This window comes from Molothrus ater, chromosome 5 (assembly GCF_012460135.2).
Source record: "Molothrus ater isolate BHLD 08-10-18 breed brown headed cowbird chromosome 5, BPBGC_Mater_1.1, whole genome shotgun sequence".
Taxonomy (NCBI): domain Eukaryota; kingdom Metazoa; phylum Chordata; class Aves; order Passeriformes; family Icteridae; genus Molothrus; species Molothrus ater.
In genome coordinates this window covers 64,097,035-64,116,957 of record NC_050482.2, presented here as the reverse complement: position 1 = coordinate 64,116,957, position 19,923 = coordinate 64,097,035, and the positions used below count along the sequence as shown (strand labels likewise).

Here is a 19,923-nt window from a genome sequence, read left to right as displayed (position 1 = left end):
CCACAGAATCTGCAAGCATGGGAGTGCTAATCCACACTAAATGTAGTCACTACATGAGAATTTCCAGCAACCAAGAGGGCAGTAAGGACTGACAATAGAGGCAACAAGTGAGGACTCTGAAAAGAGAGTCTCTGAGGGAATTGTGTACCCTCTGGGGCAGTGAACTACAGGTGTTCATGTGTTTGGGAGAGATGCCAGTGCTTTTTCCAGCAAAGAAAGGAAATTCTTCTGTATATTGGGTCTTCTATTTTTCCTTTTCCAGAGGAAAGCAGATGCATAAAGTCTGTCTCCAAAAGGGAGGTACCACAGGGCCTGAACTCATCAGTTGAATCAAGATGATTTATAGCAAAACCAGTCTATTTTCTCCAAGTTAAGAATACACTCAGTATTCTTAAATTTAAAAAGTAATTGACATCAAAATACTAAATCAGACAAAACTTTTCCCTTACTCCTGTAACACTATCATTAAACAAATTGTATGTTTATTGTGCTGTTACAGTGTGTAAAAACATCATATGTATGATGAAAATAATATTTTGTTGTTGTTTTTAGACTGGCACAGTTAGTGCAAGTTGTTCCACAAGCTAAGAAGCTCTCTTTTTGCAAGGTCTTTTGCAATTAAATAAAAATAAAAATTGGTCTTTTAGAAACTACCATGGTGACCTCTCCTGGTAGAAAAATATATGACCTCTAACCATGAAAACAGATTAAGGCTCAAAGGAGGTACACCTGGCCCATTTTATAGTTTATTTTTTCATTCCATATCCTGAAAGATCTAGATGCCATTTACAAACCAAAACTGACACACAAACTACTAGATCATCAAGAAAACATTACAGCCTCTTGCTGGAGAGGCAAAAGCCTGATCAAGAGGCCTTGGCAATTTTTAGAAACACTTTTTCAACAGAAAAATCATAGAATCAGATAAAATTATAACTGTATTATTAGAGAATTAAAACTTGAGACAAAATGGGAGGATAAAATGCTACCTAAACCTGGGTAAACTGGGAAGGAAACTCAGCTGTAACTCAGGATCATCTTGAGTATTGAAAATACTTTATTCACAACTCTGCCTTGTTCCACTGCACTTGTTTCCCCACACACTGCACAAGAACTTTTTAATGCATCGTCTCCTAAGTACTGCTGGATAGACCAGTGAGAAATCCTCCTCTGGTGCAGATACAGGACCAAGAAAGGCTGGAAAAGCTACAGATTCATTTTCATACCACACTACAGGCACAATCTGAACAAAAACCAATGGTACATGCATTTAAGCTTTGTACATTGTTAAATAGGATGCACACTGCCATTGTGATCCATTTTTAACAGTAGTGGAAACTCCAGGCTTCTCTCTGCAAGTATAAAAGATTCAGAAAGAGCTGTGTTCTTCATTACCCATTTTATTGGTGTTTACCAATACAAGCCTTTGTGCCAATGCCACTGTCACTTCCCTCAAATGCTGGCTACTAAATACTCAGCAGAGGGAAAGAAACCTAGTCAGGAATTAACAAATCTCATACAACGTGTATACATGAAAGAATTAAATTAGAGTATGTCAGAGCTGGGAAGAACTCTCCCAAGAGTGACAGGGAGCACACAAAATATTTGGTAGCATGAGAACAAAAACATCCTTCAAACAACAACATTTCAAGTTCAAGACAAGCAATTTCACCAATCCTACTATTGTAGAAGTAAACTGATTTTACCAGTGAGGATCAGATGGAAATTTGTCTTCTGTTGTCTTCTGTTTGTAAGTACAAAGAACAGACATTTCCTTTGAACCCAAGCAAGAGCATCAAATAAAACAACCATGGCAGAGGGGAGGCCTAGCATCAGCCTGTACCTGAACCTGTGGCTATGCAATCTTTGCAGTCATCTCAAAGACAAGAGATTGGCCTTCACACTGGGCTAAAAGTCACATCCTTTCCTCCAGAATTCACTTGAATTGTCAGACACTTGAGAACATATGTATAGGAAATGGGAGGAGAGTAAACATTTGGGGCTTTTTTTACTCTTAGTTCCAGGAACTGCTTCTTCAGGCCCCTTTTTCTATTCTAGCTACAAACATTCTGATATTCCCTCCTTGGTATATTCATAGAGCTTGTCTGAATTGGTTTCACACCTGACAAGAAATTCTCTTAGACCATCCAGATGTCTTAAGAACATGAACATAATGACATCTTTGAAACACCAGGCTCTGGTGTCTTAGGACACATCTAGTGCTACATCTGTTACCAATGTCTCATCTCTACTCCAGTGACTCATATTACCCAAAATTGTACTTGGCACTCACCCTCCCTATGAAAATACAAAAACATTTCCATGCCTTCAAGTACCAAGTCCTATCCCTCTTGTCAGGCCTTAGCAACTTGCAACAGGACATTTTTGACATTGATCCTTCCCAACTGTTAATCTACCTGCATTTAATGAAAAGCAGTTTTCTCACAAGTGGGGAAATACTACAAACATCACATGCCAGTATTTATTTGCTGCTGAGGGCTATACAAAGAATCACAGGGTCCTTCACTCAGGAGAGAAACAAATCAATTTCACTTTGAACTTGATCCACTAGATGCTTTGGCAGAGACAAGGCAGAATGCACTTGGGGAGATAAAACTCTAGTTTTATGAACAGTCAGCTGTGGTATGAAGTACATCAGTGTAATGATCCTCCCTGGACTAAAGAGAACAGCAATTTCCACACTTCTGTGGGGTGAACACTTTCCTGGCTCAAAAGGGAGAGCCAGTTAGAAATTCCTTCAGGTAAAGGTTGGAAGATGTGCTCCAAGCAGGAGTCCAACCATTTCACTCCTGGCAGCAAGAAGCCTCCCAACTCTATGAAAAAGAACTGATTTAATTAGCTCTAAAAACAATCTTCTGTAATTGAAGTGAATTCATTTCAGACCAAACCAAGTTTTAAGACAAATGCGTTCTAGGCAAGTGACTCTACAGTAGCCAGCAGAACAGCTACCCTGTGTACTGGCCATTTCTAGGAAGGAAACTATGGAAACAGCAGGAGGAAAAACTCCAGAGAGGCATCCCCAGGGTAAGGCTGTGACACAAGGAGGCCAAGAATTGTTCCACTGACTGTGCATGATTCATTTGGCATGATTCATAGCATGGCAGTGCTATGTGGGCACTTTGAGAGCCACACATCTGTCTCCATCTTGTTACTCTCTGTCCAAAAATGTGTCTGATGTGGTGGTATTTACAGGGGTCCCATGATGAGGGAAGAGATGAGAATCTTGACTCCATGTTTCAGAAGGCTTGATTTATTATTTTATGATATATATATTATACTAAAACTATACTAAAAGAATGGAAGAAAGGATTTCCTCAGAAGGCTAGCAAGGAATAGAAAGGAATGATAATAAAATCTTGTGACTGACCAGAGAGTCCGAGACAGCTGGGCTGTGATTGGCCATTAATTAGAAACAACCACATGAGACCAATCACAGATCCACCTGTTGCATTCCACAGCAGCAGATAACCATTGTTCACATTTTGTTCCTGAGGCCTCTCAGCTTCTCAGGAGAAAAGATCCTAAGGAAAGGATTTTTTCATAAAAGATGTCTGTGACATCTGGACAGGCATATTCCATCTGCACAGAAACACTCAGCAGAGCCAGGATCACTGCTCCCAGCAGTGCCTGTCCTGACCTGCAGTCACCACACCTCAGGGAGCAGGAGAGGACCACACGTGATTGGCAGAACACCGCACTTTGCTTGACAGGGAGTTGTGGCTTAAAGGCCAAGCAACATTTGCTACAGGATTAAATTTAATCAAGACCTCAGAATAACTCCAGAATTTAATGACTCCTCAGTCAACTGCACGCAAAAGCTGCACATGCTAATGTAGCCTAAGCCATAGGAAAACAAAGAAGTAACTGATTTTTATTTTCAAACCAGATGGAAAAGCAAATTCTATCACATTAAAATTCAGCATTTGTCAAAAGGAACCAATAATAAGAATACTGAGATCATCACACACTGAGATCAGACGATTTGAGTGGCTAAAATACAGATATTGCAAGGAACAGTTTGAAAGTTATTTACTCCATTTTTATCAAGGATGTTTAATCTCCATTTTTCACTCCCTAAAGGCAAATAGAGGCGGGGGAACACAGGAGGGGGGACATTGTCTAGTGTCCTCATGCAAGTTATTTGTACTTTTGATTCCCACCAAGCAAGCACCAACTTCAAATCCAAAGCACTGGTGACAGCAGTCTGATAGGAGCTCTTCCTTCCTGTTCTGTAGAGCAGCAAACCAGGCTGACAGAAAAGCCATCACCTGCCTCTGAAAAGCAATGTTCTTGGCCAAATTTTTACCATAAGACTTAGAAAATACACACTTTAAAAATTCATTCCTATAGAAAATCCTGTTCCATGCTGCCTAAGACTGATGAACACCATAAGAGATATACTTTGGGAAAAGCAAGTTCATAAAAACTGGTAATCTAACAAGTGACCTCATAGTTCAAGGATCTAGAAAATAATCATCCCAATTAAACTGTGACCTTTCTTTAATGAAAGCAGGCACTCTTTTAAATGTCCTGATAGCATGCTTTGCATGAGGATTTTTAACAGTTATCTCCCTTGCTCACCAAAAGCAATTCAGGTTTAGCCAAACTGATCAGCCCTTCCCCAAAAAAGTTCACTTACCATCCAGAAAAGGGTTCCAATGGCAAACTCAGAATAATGCTCTATAGTAGACAGTACACTGAATATTAAACAAATCAGCACCAGGAGAAACCTGTAAAAAGAAAACAGTGTTTCGTGACTTATCAAGTTGAACTGTAAATCTAGATCTAGGTTTTTCTCTGTCTCATTCACATAACTTTTTTATCACAAATACTTTGTGTTTAATCAGTCCATTATTCCTACTTAAATGAGTATCACCATTTTGCTTTCATTCAGCTTTCAGAAACACGGAATAAAAATGACAGGAAGGCTGAACACAGTAAATCAATAGGTAAAGATCAATTATCAAGTATATTTCTCAGGGAAGGTTGTCATAGTGAATGTTTCGTGTTTCACTGATTGCTGTACAACTTAACAGAGACACAAGCTACACTCAGTGGGTTTTGGTAGCTTTTACATGAAAATTAGAGGTGGAAAAGCTTATCAGGAAGGGGAAAAACTCTTGTACAACCTAGAGACCAATGACAAGATTAATTCCTTTGGAGTTTATCTACAGTCTTATCTCATCTATCTTGTCCCCAGTGGACACTTTTATCAGTGCTCCAGAAGAAGAGACGAAATGCACCTCATCAAGCCCACAGCTGACACAAGCCCAGGAGTTTGGTCACTAAGCTTGAGGACAGAGCCCCTGGTTAGTGGTGCCTGCACAGGCTACAGAGCAGACATACAGGAATCTCCTAAAACTTCACAGGAACAAACCTCAATCCTACACAAAGCATGGGGAAGAAGACTAAAACATGTCCCCCTGACCTCCCTTTCCCTAATTCCCAGCTCCTGTGCCTCCCTCCCTCACTCATGCCCAAGCAGCAAAGAGGAGTAGGGAATGCAGGGGGTTGTGGTCAGACTACAACACTTTGTCTCTGCCTCTTTTCCATCCTCCTCCTCCTCCTTCTCCTCACACTGCTCCCCTGCTGCATTGTGGGCCCTTCCACGAGCTGCAGTCCTTCAGGACAAACCTTCCCCAGGGTCTGCAGGGAATTTCTGCTCTGGGACCTGCAGCACCTCATCCCCCTTCTCCTGCTTCTCTCACCTCTGTGCCCAGAGGTTGTTTCTCACTCTTGCTTTTCCCTCTCTTCTCACAGCCCATGCTGTGCTTTTGGCCTTTCCCCAGGAGCTTTTCCAACTAAGGCCGGGGGCTCAGCAGTCATGTATCCACACAGATATAAAGGAGCACATGAAACAGAATCCCAGAATCATTTAGCTTGGAAAAGGCCTCAAAGATCATCGAGTCAAAACATCAACCCCACAATCCCAGGTCTGCCACAAATCCCTGAGTGTCCCATCTACACATTTTTTAAATACTTCCAAGGATGGTGATTCCACCACTTCCCTGGGCATCCTGTTCCACGTATTTACTCACAGATGCACTTCATATGTATATATCTATATATCTAGAGAGACAAAGTTCTCACAACACAGATACAGGATAGAAAATCTACTGCAAAGAGCTGCTTGGATATGGAAAACCCCCAAAACCTGTTGGCCTTGTTACCTCAGAGGGTAGGCTGAGCCAATATTCTCTATGCAGCACATTCAAACCACGACTAGAACCAGGGAAAATGGGACAATGTTGATATCTATGGAGGCCTTCAGCTTTCCTTTTTCTCTTTTTAGAGTGCCTCAGAGTTTTAGACTGCCTTAGGAACCCCAGGAACACTGGAAACAATTCTTTGGTATGTTTGATCTGATCATTCACACACTGCAAGGAAATTGGAAGTATGTGCTAACACAGGCAAGGAGGGACAGTTGTTTCTCAGCTGCCACATAGACAACAGCTGACCTCTTCAAGCCTAAAACTGGATTTCAAGTTATAAAAACAAAAGGTCCTACTTCCTTTCATCTGGCTCTGGAAGGACTCTGACACTATTTAACCACAGGTGGAGGTTTGAGAAGATTAGGGCCATCATTAATAATCAGATTTCCTAAGTAGTGGTTAGAGCTGTACACGTACAATTGTCTCTGAATCAAGTTTGCATTTCTTCAATATTTACCTATCCTGATCCACAATATAAGAGAAAAGGGATCCAGATAATACATCTTATTATCATACAAGGGTAACAACAACACCTTTAGCTCAGGACAGATCTCAGCCACACTCTCATGGTTTATGAGTTCCACAACCTCCTCTCCTGGTTTTATGCATTGAGATTCTCTTTTTTTTTTTTTTTTCCCCATTTCCAAATCACACACTAAAACCATTCAAAGGACCCTTTAAATTCATTTAATTTATGGCACTATATCCTCTGGCCAGTGAGTGTCACTCCTTCCCAATGAATAGCAAGGGCAGCCCACATGAGCTGAGTACAAATTCAGTTGCAGGAGGACAAAGTCAAAGACAAGCACAGATTAATGATTCAGCGAGGGCCTCAAGAACAACAAAAATCCCAAAAGAACAAAACAAAATGAACCACACAAAACCCCCAATCAACCAACCAAACAAAAAAACAAACCCAAACATTAAAAGAACACCCCAAAACAAAAAGAAAGCCCTGCTGTGGGCAGGCTGTCATCTCCATGGGGACACAGCAACCTACACTGGAAAAAACGGAAGTAGATCTGCCTGTCCTTTACTGGAATTGCTGAGAAATTGCATTTGAGACAGGTGAGGGACAGTTTCTGGTATTCTCAGCCAGAATTAGATAGACTTAAGAAGGTAAAAATAACAGGAGTGTGTCAAGGTAGATACAAAACCAAATACAAGGCCAAAATGGGTCTCATCCAGGCAGTGATCTCACAGTACATGACCACCCAAGCCAGGCAGCAGTTCATGGATGGACACACCCTCCATGTGAAGGACCTGGGACTGCTTTCCCCTTGGATTTGTGTGTCTGGAGGGGCAGGCAGGACAGGGCTGGAGCCAAGAGCCTTGAGGTGCCATTCAGGACCCCTGGTTTACACAGCAGCCCCAGAGCCAGGGTTTAGCCATGGCTGGTGATGTTGCTGTGTGCACTTGCAGCAGTTTGTGCTCAGTGCTCACCACAGGCTCTCGGAAAGTAGCCATGGGTGGAGTTTGGAGAGTAAGTGGTATCTGAGGTATGACAAAAGGGCTGCAGACAAGTAGTGGGACCAAGGGTCAAGTCCTCCCTGCACCCCAAGTAAATCCACTCCCAGAGAAACCAACAGTCCTTTTGCACCTTTTCTCTGGCACAGTGGAGCAGCATCTTCTTCCCCCTCTGATATCTCTGAGCCAGCAGTCAGGGCAGGCTGCCTTCACAGCTTCCTTTAAGTTACTGTCACTGTCACTGGGCCACACACCACAGTGCAGGTTAGCTTTGATGAGTCCACACTTAAACAGCTCAATGAACTGCCAGCTGATCTGCAGAATCCAACAAGCCACACCTCTGCCTCTCAGGCAATCAGCAAAGTGCCTCGTGGACTGCTCCTAACAGCCTCTGGAATGCTAAACATAGCTCTAACCAATTTAAACACACTGGAGGAAAAAAGCTTGGGTGAGTGCCAAATTCCCTGTAAAGAGCTGGATGCATGGTCCACAAGCAAACCCCCAGCAAGGCTCCTCCCTGAATACTTCTGGGTTTGTCTCAGGGTCTCACTGCAGGTGTTGCTTAGAGGGACAAGCTGTCCCTCAAAGGCAGTGCCAAAGTCTACCAGTGTTAACCCATCAGCAAGTGCCAAACAGATCCTGGGTCTCCTTGAATATTTCTGATTGCATTTCTGGGATACCTATAGGTAAGGCAAGTGGATGGGAGCGTGTTTCATATTGCTGGCTTGGGGTGAAGCCATTTAAAGCTTGTCATATGGCAATTTCCCTTTCCCCACCAGCTCCAGCCTGGCTTCCTCATGTTGCCCCTGCTATCCATCCTCTCTCCTGCAAAGGACAATTCTCTGTGCTGTAAGGGTGAGAAAACAGGGTGTGATTGTTTATTTGCTTGCAGGGAGTTATTGCATCCACATAGAAAAATTTCACCCACTGGCAGCTGTTCAGTTCCTAAAGGCAGGAAGTTAACAAGGCAGAGATATAAATAATTATCAACTAGTAGAGCTGGTCTACTCTTTCACATCTAAAGGAACTGAGGTTCTCCTTTCTAGTACTTTGTTCTCTTTCATTCTTTCTGTGATTCTTGAGGATGTTGAGCCACAACCTGAGCTGTTACTTCCTCAAATACATTTTTCCATTTTCTGCCACAGAGCTACTAAAAATAGTGAGGTATTTCCTCACAAAACACCTGGCTTTCTTTTCCAACTTTTTTTTTCTGAAGATGGAAATTTATTCCTGATCACCTATTTGCAGACTCTTCCTCATTCTCTCTTTGAGCAGAAAAAAATATTTTACATATCAGAGGAAAGAGAAGCACTTGAGAACTTCCCCTTTGGTTTCAGATTCTCATGTAACACCGTTCACACTTACAGAAGATGAAGTGTCATGCTTTCCCAAGAGACACCTTGTTAATGTAAATGAAATTTTAGTATTTCTTGACTTCTCCTCACTTCCTTAAGCCTCAGGTATACACAAAAATACAACTGCTTTCTCATCAATGCTTTTAGACCATCACCCTTAAATCTGTCCCATTTAATCTGTTAACCAGATTAAAGAGACAGTCCTGTTAAAGGCTGAAAATTAGTGCTTCTTTATGTCCTGGTCCTCCTAAACATTGCTTCCTTTTGGAGAGTAGCTGGCATGACTGGAAACATGTTTCTGTTGCTGTTGTCACCAGGGACAAATTCTGTTTGTTGACCATGAGCACACTTCACTGAAGCCTTCAAACACTGGGAACTAGGAGGTTAACTTAACAATTGAGAGCAAAATGATGTCAAGCACTTTCTCCAGGGTCAGCCTTTCAAAGGTCATGCTATAACAAACTTGTTTTCCATGGAAGACAAGCCTAATGGAAGTTCTTAAAGGAGGAGTAGTCATAATTCCTCCTTTTTAAGTTTTGCAGCAAATAATTCCATTTCTAGCAAAAACTGTGCACATGGGGCTTTGTGTTTATCTCCTGCAGATAAGTGCACTTGAAGTGCTGATATAGCAGATGCTCGTGGGAATGTTATCTCTTGGACAATAAAAAAGGGATGGGTGTGGAGGGGACAAACTTGTAAATTCACAGACAGAGATATACTCCTTGGCAACCAAGCACAAAACAGTAGCTTTGGGGCTTTCTGGGCTTTACCAAACTTTGTTGACTCTGCAAAGTTTTGTTTAGAGAAAAAAAACACTTTTAGAAAAATGTGAGCTCTAGAATGAAAGCAAATCAACAAAAATTTTTATGGAAAAGCTATTGAAACCCATGCTCTGTAGAACTGAGTGTCCTGGACCGTGGGTTGCTGATGATTTTAACACAACCAGATGTGTCCTGTTCCTTCCTCAAAACTGAGCTACTGTGCCTCTCTTCACTCTGGGAAAGCCCTCCAGGTAGGTAACTACAAATGGCTTCTACATGTTCCAGTTGAAAGTACATGGAAACCCTGCCTTTTAGATTCCTTAGATAATCCTTTATTCTATCTGCTATTTCTCCAGAAGCTTTGAGCAGTCTGCTTTAGTGGAAGGTGCCCCTGGCCACGGCAGGGGGTGGAATTCAATGATCTGTAAGATCCCTTCCAACCCAAACTGTCCCATGAGTCTAAGAAAATAAGCCAAAATGTTCCAGCCTACTATCACAGTAGGGGAGAAGAAATGAAGTTGCTTCAGCTGGACTTAAATTAAAGGAGAAATGGACTGAATTTAGGCTAGTATGTCCAAGTAAATCTATGTGCAACTACACCCATTGGAGTTTCAGCTTTTTTCTGGATGACAGAATACAGAGTTGTCTAAAGGAGACCAAAAGCTCTAAGTCAGCCTGTTGTTAGGGACAATAAATGAGTTTAGCAAACAGAAAGCCCTTTGAGGGGTTCCAGCAGCATGGGCTGCTTTCTATTTTAACTGGTCATTTTGTGGCAGGAAAACTAAGGAGAGCATTTTTTTCTTTTTTCATACTCTAAAAGTGCAAGTTCTCATTCCTGAGTGAATGAAACACTTTCTTCTAAATGGGACTCCACTGTCTCATGTTGAATTGCCATGTGCTTCTGAAAAACATTCCTGCTGCTCTGAATGAAACCTCACTCCTGGTCTTTACATATTTTTGTTATCCGAAGGAGTTTCTAGGTTATGAAGAGAAGGCTGTCCCTGTGCCTCTGTGGGCAGGTTTTGATGACCCTCAGTTCTCTCATAAATCTGTTTCCAAGCTCCTGAGGTTTGATGTGTCTTTGAAAGGTCCTGTGCTTATCCATATGTGATCATACACATATTAGAGTTGGTTGGAAAATTTGGTAAAGGGACAATTTTTCTGCTGAAAATACCAATCTGTTAAAATTAGAAATAGTCTGGGAATGTCAGCAGAAGTGGAGAAGGAGACCAGACACGTTTTAATGGAAACCTGCCTAGCTTTGGACTCTACTAACAGGGAGCATGCCTAGGAGAGAATTTGGCCATATCTGATTTTCTTTCTTCTACCTCAGAATAAAATATTTTCAGAGCTTTGAAGTCCTCAACCAAAGGAAAATCCCACCTATTGCATGGATATACTGTGGATCTCTGTTTTCAGCTGTCTCTTCTGAGTTTCACCCAGAAATGTCCAATATCTCCATTGCACATAACATGAAGTTGCCTTCCTGGTTCCTATCAGAAATAATAAGTCAATATTTCTACAACACCAAGAGAATTTAAAATTTCACTTACAAATAGTGAAATTATCTGCATATATAGAATTCATCACAAACAGGGCTGGATCAACAGCTAAAACCAATGTTGTTCAAACCACAGCATGAGCCACACATCCTACAAAAAAATCTCCCACATGAAACCAGATTTCTGGATCTACTGACCCAAGCTGTTGAATGTTATTTATAAAACATCCACAGCTCCATTAGTAATGAGCACTTCACATTTCCAAACATTTGACATCCTAACTTAATTGCTGTTCTTTGAAGAGCACTAAGATTTGGATTTTGCTTTTTCTACGAGTTTATCTGGCAGTACTTCAGAACTGACAAATTGCATTCATGCATTCCTTACAACCACCAGGAGCACTGATCTTACTGAAACCTTTTATTTAATGCCCTGCCTTTCCCGGGATTAAGCTCCTTGATTCCACTGAGTGCCCGTATCTTCCACTGACGTCTGTGCTTCTGTGTTTCTCTTGTTTTTATCTTTGCATGTCTTGCAATCTTCCATTCTGATTCTACAGCTAAGACTTTCTAGAAGAGGCATAATCAGTTTTTTAAACAGTGACAAAACCAGTCCATCATCATGACTTCAGTGTTGATGATTCTGATACTTTTATCACCAACCTTGACGGTAACACAAAAGTCAGTAGGTTTTGGCTTGTGATCTTGGACACGCCTCCAAGGGAACAGGAAATTCCAACCACCATTCAAAATGCAACACCAGCTTCCTCATAGTAGTCACATTAAATAATGTCTCTTGGGTTCAGAAGATGAAAAGGGAAAGAACAAATTTATATAATGATGCTGTGAAAATACATCCGCTGAGTTAATGCCAGCTTGATCATCACTTTTCTTCTTGAATTTGGTACCATGTGGAGTTCATGAGCAATTCTAACATTAGTACCAAGGAATATCTATTTACTTTGCTGGTTTCTGTAAGAACAGAGGGGAGTTTTTCCACAAAAGCATAACCAAATTCCATCAACAGCACCACAGCAATGTCAGGCTACAGTATTTGTTTTCACTACAGAAATAACATTAGCCCGTGGGGGCAGATGTTAATGTATATTAATTGCTGAGATTATTACAAAATTGAGCTTCTAGAATAAGATGGATTGAATTTCTTACAGAAATGATGGAAAAAGTCATCAATAATTCAAAAAAATGAAAATAGAACTTACTCATGCTGTGGCTTTGTGCCCTGTGGTTAGGTGACGGTGCCTAACACGAAGTACTCCCAGATCCAAGCTCTTCCTTAGGAGCTTTCCTAACATCTCCTGAAAAGACTCCTTGGTGCCAAACAATCTAAAGGACCTCAAAGTGAAGTGTTCTCATCTTGGGGATATTACTTTCTCCTCTAGACAAATGTCTGTTTTAACCAAGTGAGAAGAAGCACAGTATCTCTGACATTCCTCATCCCCTGTCCATGTTAGCTGGAACTCGCCAGCTGGCTCAAAGCTTTTTGGTAAGGCCCTTTCAGACAGACATGCTCAGACAGTGTGGTTGCAGAAACCTCATTTCCTTAGGAAGAGAAGTAAAAAATTAGTAACTATCCTCATGTATTTTTAGAACAACCAAACCCTGGAACTTTACAGAACCCTAATGACAATTTTCTTTAATATCAGTGCACCTTCATGAGCAACTTCAGCCATTCCACCATCTCATCCATGCAACTCTAAGCAGCAAGAGGAACATCCCATTTAATGAATAAATTTCTTCTCTTCAATACTGCTCCTCTTTTGGTACCTGAAGCTTGTCATCAGACACATCTGCTTAGTACCTCTCAGTAGTTAGTACACAGATGAAAAGTAGCCATTGCAGTTCTAAACTGAAAACCTTGTCAGTGACATTTCTATATAAAATTCCAAATAAGTAACTGTTATGCTGACAAGAAACACCCTAAAAACAATAAGTAATGAGTAATAATAATAATAATAATAATAATAATAATAGGCCTTACACTTATGAAAGTACACCATGTCCAGAATTGAGCTGTGACATCAAGGTCAAAGCCAGAATCTCAAAAGCAGCCATGTGCTTATAATTACTCTGAACTTTAGTTGTTGCTTGTGTTGGTCATATTACAATCACATCATTGGAAAAGCAAAATATCTGCTTGCATTCTAGAGATAATTGTGGAAAGGACAGAAATGGGAATTTGACAGTCCCTTTGAGATAAACAGTTATAAATAATGGGTTATATGCTTCATTTCCAGATAAAAACAGGAGCTGGAGAACACTGTGCTAACTTATTTCAGTTTACTAAAGAGCTGCTACACTCAAATAATCAAAATATATGCAGGCAAGTGCCCCATTAAATGGGACCACTAGACCCTTACATATTTTGCCTTTTAAAGTTCTTTACATCAGCAACAGTTTTATGCCAAAAAAAATGGAACATCAGCCAGAATGGTGGCTCTGAACTTCTGCAATTTCATTAACAGAACACAACTAGCATTTCTTACATGGAGTTGGAGGAAGTAAAAAAACCTGAGAAAGCAAAGTCTGAGGAGAAACAATAATAGGAAAAATTTACAATTTTTAATTTGTCCAAATAATCTGAATTCACTTGTTTATGTATTACTCACAGTGACACAGACACTGGTACACAGAATCTTTTCTGAAGGAAAAAACCCTCTGCTGGCTACCCCCCTTTTATAAACATGTTTTTTGATCTTTTTGTACTTTCCTCATGAAGTTTTAAGTCTGTGGTGTTATTGATGTTGTTCACATTTTTGGAAGGATCATGCACTTTTAATTATTCAGAAGTAACTGTTCAGTTGAAGGGTTTTTTTCAACAAGCTGCTGGGAACAGGTACGTGTGTGTGTGTGTGTGTGTGTTTTTGTGTGTGTGTGTGTGTGTTGTGTGTGTGTTTTGTGGTTTTTGTGGTGTGTGTGCATGTTTTTGTGTGTTTTTGTGTGTGTGTGCACATGTGCTTCTCTTTGAAGGAGCTGTGGGAGTCAGTCTGGAGGACAGAGGGGTAACAAAGTAAATCTAGGGCATGTTTCATATAAAACTGGGCCCACACCACAGCTCTCTGTTGGGAAAAAAAAAAAGAAAATAAAAAAAGAAAGAGAACTTTGCGTCATTCCATTCCAGTCTTGGCCAACTGTGTTAGTGCTGGTTGCAGCCCTGTTAGACCACTTGCTGACATGCTGCAACTCCTGAAGGTCCCAAAAGCTCCTCATTTCCTGCTGATCTAGATTCCTGCCATTACAGGGAGCTGATGAAGCATAGGAGGGCTCCAGTGAGTGCCAGAAGAAACACAAGTTGTGCAGCACAAATGTGTGTCCAGAAGAGAAGAAGGGAAGGTGACAGAGGGGCACCAAGAGCTTGTGGCATTGGTAAACCACCCTGCCAGCTCTTGGAAAACCATACTCTAGGGAAGAAATTTTCCCTGTCTACCCCACAATTCCCAGAGACAGGCAGCATCCATAGGAATATTTTGGAGCAACAGCCATTACCCTCTCTAAGTCACCATTTGGAGGAGTTGTTTCCCCAGAAATCTCAAGGCAGCCTGCAGAGCAGACTTTATGGCTACCCAAAACCTGCATTTATGAAATGCTTTGCAGTCAAACCAGGTGGTCTGCAGTACTTGCCAGATGATTTGCAATGTTACCTTGCAATTATTGTGCACAATTTTACATGCAATTCAACAAGTCATTTTGATCCACTGAGAAAACAAGAGCGGGGAAGGGATTCAAGGTGCTTCATGTGCAGTACTAACCTCACTGAAGACCAACCACTCTTTCCCACTGGGGTAGGCTCCTGCTGGTGCCAGAAGCTGAACTGGCTATCCAAGTGTAACTCCAAGTTTAACTATCAAAGGACAATACAGCTGGCAGGAGCAAGCTGAGTGCTGGAGGTGGATGAGAGGAGCAGAACCCATGCTGGCTTGTTAGCAATGAGCTGTTAGATCAGCTCACCTCATCCCAAAGGAGTTTATGGGACAAAAAGGCTGGTCTAACTTTTGAATGAGAGCAAGGTCTAACACACATTTAACAAGTGGCCAAACCAGCACAAAGTGACCTGGAAGAGCTGCAAGTTCTCACTGAAGCTTTTGCAGTGTTACACAGCAAGCAAATGGCAGGCCTGAGAACACAGTTAAGAGTCCCTGTCCTAGACCTCCCTCTTGCCTTGGACTTGCCTCCACTCCCAGCCAGCCTGTGGTTTCTCCAGAGCCTGACAGCAGCCCTTCCAGCTGTGCTGACTCCAGGGGTGATGTGACATCCATTTGCTAGGAACTGGACTGGGACCAACAGCTCCTTTTGTATCTCCCCACAGCCATCACTGCTTCTTCTTCTACTGAACTATTGGCTTGGACAAGATTCAAATTAGTTGCCTATGGGTGAAAGGTTCCTTGTCCCATCATGAATTCCACACCCCCGCTTTCCCTAGCTCCCAGCTGTCATGTCCTACCCCTCTTCCTCCCAGTGGCTCTCTGAGCTTCTTGACCCTTTTCAGCTGTCCCCTTTGTGTCTGTATCCAGCTTTCTGATATCCACAACCTGGTTTTCCTCCTTCCTTTGTCAGATTCTCTTTGTCCTTGAGCTACTCTGCTCTTGTATTGTTTTCCCCCAGTTTCAGCATCACTGGCACCAGTCTCAGCTTCCACCACAAACCAACGTGGACCTCAGTGTCTCAGTCGCAGGTTCTCTTTTCTCCCTCTTTCACCACACTCAGTGTTAGCCAGTTGTCCTGCTCCCTCACTTCTTAGTCCAAAGGAACCCAGGTTCCCTCTAAGTCTCTGGCTTTTTAACTGAAAAATTCATCTACCCAGGCAAGAGCAGCACAAAAGACCAAAATTAGCAGTCCCTGCATGCTCCAGAGAAATGGAAAAAATAGGAAAAGGGAGTTGGACTGCAGTGAGCAGGGTGTAACTGAGGGGGAAAACACGATGGATCATGGGCACACTCAGGGGTTTCCTGCCTGGAAGCCACACTGCGGCATCACCTCGGGCTGACACAAGGTGGCCTCTGTGGCTCACAGAACAGGTGATAAGTGACAGCCAGCCAGGTGGACACAACATTCCAGCCCACAGTGGAGCAGTCACTAAATGGATGTAGGCTTCAGAAATATATCCATCACATAAGTAAGACTCCACCTGCAATGAAACTATTTAAATGTGTAGGTTTGCCAAGTAAGGCCACTGCCATAAATAACTCCTCACCAATACATGTTGTATTTTTCTTTCATATTTCAAAATATGAGGGTTATACCCTAATACCTGACATTTGGATGTGATTTAAGCAAGTGCATAGCTGAGTTTAGAAATTAATCCAAGCCAGGCACATGCTGCTTTTTCTGGACTGAGGATCTCACAGCTGGGCTCTAACACAGGTGATCTCCAACACCCCACTCCAACAGCCACAGGAATTGCTTGGTTTGGATCAATGCATTGTCAGTTCATGGAGCAGCTGCTTCTCAAGGCCTCAGCTCTTGCCAAGTGAAATCCTCTACTCTACTGGGCTTTTTGGAAGTGAAGGTATTTCACAGTCCTAAACCAGAAAAGTATCCAAATGAGAAGGTTTTCAAGACCAGCAGGAGGGATTCTCAAGTGAACCCACTCACCACTTCAAACATTTTGTTTTGAAACCATGATTTCAACCTCCACTAAAACTCCAATAACTCCACTAAAATAATAGAAATTTTAGATTTAATTAGGCAAAAATAATTCCCTTTCCTACCACTGTTATAAAGTTTCATAAAAATCCTGAGCTTATTCCCTTAAAAGAAACTTTCTACAAGTGTTATTGATGATTATCTTGGTAATTTCAGAATGAGAAGAGGTCACCTCCTGGAGCACTTGCTGTTCCCTCACCTTGGCTGGTTTTGGAAAGTCAGGTTCTTTCTAGCAGAACTGACTCCAGATCAGAACAGACTCCAGTCCCTCTTGGACAGAAAGCTCCCCCAAGTCTGTAAATAAATTGTCTGATCTTTGTGGCACATGAAGGACAGAAGGGGCAGAGCACATCCAGCTCCTCCAGGCTACACAAATATCAGCCATGTACTTGAAAGTTTGGACTTGTCAGGAAAATAACAAATCATCATTATCATCACCATCAATCAGCTGCACTTAAGTTACCTCCAAACCCACACATAAAACACGGGAAGCTGTTTAAAAATAAATTACAGGTTGTTCTAATTATAAAATTAAGTGTATTTTAGATTAGTAGTTTATTTTTTAACAATGTTTTGCTGTAATGATATATAATCTTATAAGGCATGTTCTTTCCAAAACAGAAACTTGTTATTTAAATGAACACATCATGTAGTTACTGGGATAATTATTAGCAAAAATATCCTTGAGACAAAATGCTTGCCAAAAGCTGTTTCAAATGTTTCCTTTCTAGGAGCCTCAAAGACAAATAACTTTTAAGAGCACTCAATTTTCATATTCTTTCATGTAAATGGTAGGAATCTTTAAAAAAACAGTTGCTGTTGGTATTACCAGTATTTTCTCCAATTTTCTAGTACTGAGGGGGTGTATAGATGTTTTTGTTTTATTTTAATGCCCATTTCAGAATAAAAAAGTGCATATTAAAGGTCAACCTCAGTTGGGGATAAAAGCAACACAGATGATGAAACAAATTAATTTTAGCAAGATTAGTAGTCTCAACTAGGCTTAAATCATGACTATTCATATATTTAAATCTACACAAATCACATCTTTTTAGTCCTTAGGAATAAAGCATGCTATAAGCATAGTCCTTGAAAGAGGCTTTATCTTTTTGCTTGGAGAAATTTCATTAATCAAAAAATCCTTTCAAAAACACATATATGATATTGAGGAGGGAAAGGAAGCAAGTATTAATGAGACTATTTTATGCTAAATAGAAGCATGAGGCGTTCATCCCTAGAATTACCATATATTTCTCTAGGCAGTTCCTGACTGCAGCCACTGATAATGGTTTTTTTCCCAAAATGCAATCAGGCCATAGTTTATCTTAGACAAACCGAGTAATTTCAACACTCTGCATTTCTTTAGGAAATATGCTAATGTTATAATAAAAGCAAGGCCTTTTGGCTCAGCTGGTCAGTAAAACTTGCTCTGGTCTCAGTGAGAGCACAACTGGACCCTTTCTACAGCTAAGATGACAAATTATCTTTCTGTTAAGCAGCATTCAGAACAGTAATTGAGGTCTTACTAAGCTTGACATATACCATAAGCAACCAAAGAAAACAGTAACAGCTGGATTAATATATCAACCACTGCTTTACAAGGGTAAATGGAAGCCTTAATTGCCTCCTTGTATGTACTACATGCATGGTATAATGAAAAACATTTCACTAAGTTTGTACTCATTTCATGTTCACAACTATAAATCAATTCAAATTAGCAATGTTATATGTTTGTCTAACAAATTACTTGTTTTGGCTCTTTAACATGAGCAAAACAAACTTAAAAGAGCAGAATGTGTCTCATCACAGCTGGACCTGCCACATCTGCTAAAAACTGCAGGAACAGTGTAAAGCAGCTCAATCAGCAATCAGAACTGCCAGGAGCACAGAGGACTTGCCCTCAGAAATTTCAAATATACATGTACATCCTTGAAAACAAATATCATTTGAAGAATAAAAAGCCTTCTCTGGAAATGATAATGCATATATTGACTGATTCTTTGAGGAACTGGCTTTTCCACTGCCTTGAGAGGATTACTCATGGAACAGGTTTTGAGCACAGGAGATCAAGTACTGATGATTACTGGCTGATTAAATGGGCAGTTTCAGATTTTTCTTAAAGCAAAGGTCATGTGAAAATGTAGGTACTTACACAGCAAAATGATAGATAAAACACTTCCACCCACTGGGCCTCTCCAGGAAGTTGTAGACCTGTCCCTGGGTGCTGGTTTTGGTCAGATATTGGCTCTGGAAGCACTCCATGGTCCGGGCCCTGCCGGCTCCACTGTCCATGCAGGCTGCAGCCCTTGTGCCTTCCCCGGGGCTCTGGGCAATGCCAGCTCCCTTATCCATGGAGGGCTCTGCATTCAGTGCCACAGGAGAGTACTGCATGGTGCTGAGGCTCCCCCTGACTTCCAACAACGCTGCAGATTTGCTGTTTCCACTCAGAGTGCTCAGCTGGAGGGTGGAGGAGCCTTGATCCTGCCCACGGTGGTTACACAGCGGGTACGCAGCAGTTTCTGCACCACCACTGGACATCCTGCAGCAACACCCAGGTATTGCTGTCTCTGATCAATATTTAAAATCATGAAGGAGGGATTGGATGTCTTCCATGCCCAAGGTTCTCCAGCAGCTGATAAGATGACTTTGTGCTGTTATCACGGAGCTTCTCTGTGACACAAGTGCGAGCTGCCAGCCTGTCACCTGCTGTCACTCACATCCTCTGGAGTTAAGTCAGAAAAACCTATGAGACAGTAACAACAGAAGGAACGGGAGTCTGGGAAAGGGAAGGGGTTGAGACTTCTGGAGGAAGGAAAGAAAATTAATTTCCAAGTTACATTGTTAAAAAGAAAGCCTAGAACTATTTAAACAGTGCAACACTTGTGCAGCAGCAGAGAGAGCTGATCCTACCAGGTTACTTTAAACTGAGCAGTTCTTGAAGTGCC

General features: G+C 41.5%; 1 protein-coding gene across 1 annotated transcript in view; it reads right to left on the bottom strand.

Moving 5' to 3' along the window:
* LOC118698106 (potassium voltage-gated channel subfamily KQT member 1-like) overlaps positions 1-19,516 on the bottom strand; it is a 411,246-nt gene extending 391,730 nt beyond the window's left edge. Inside the window, exons 1-2 of the mRNA XM_054514922.1 lie at positions 19,131-19,516; positions 4,661-4,751 (exon numbers count right to left, since the gene is read on the bottom strand). Of these exons, the coding sequence (XP_054370897.1) occupies positions 4,661-4,751; positions 19,131-19,516 (477 nt within the window). The remainder of the gene's footprint in view (positions 1-4,660; positions 4,752-19,130) is intronic.
* Positions 19,517-19,923: the final 407 nt, after the last annotated feature.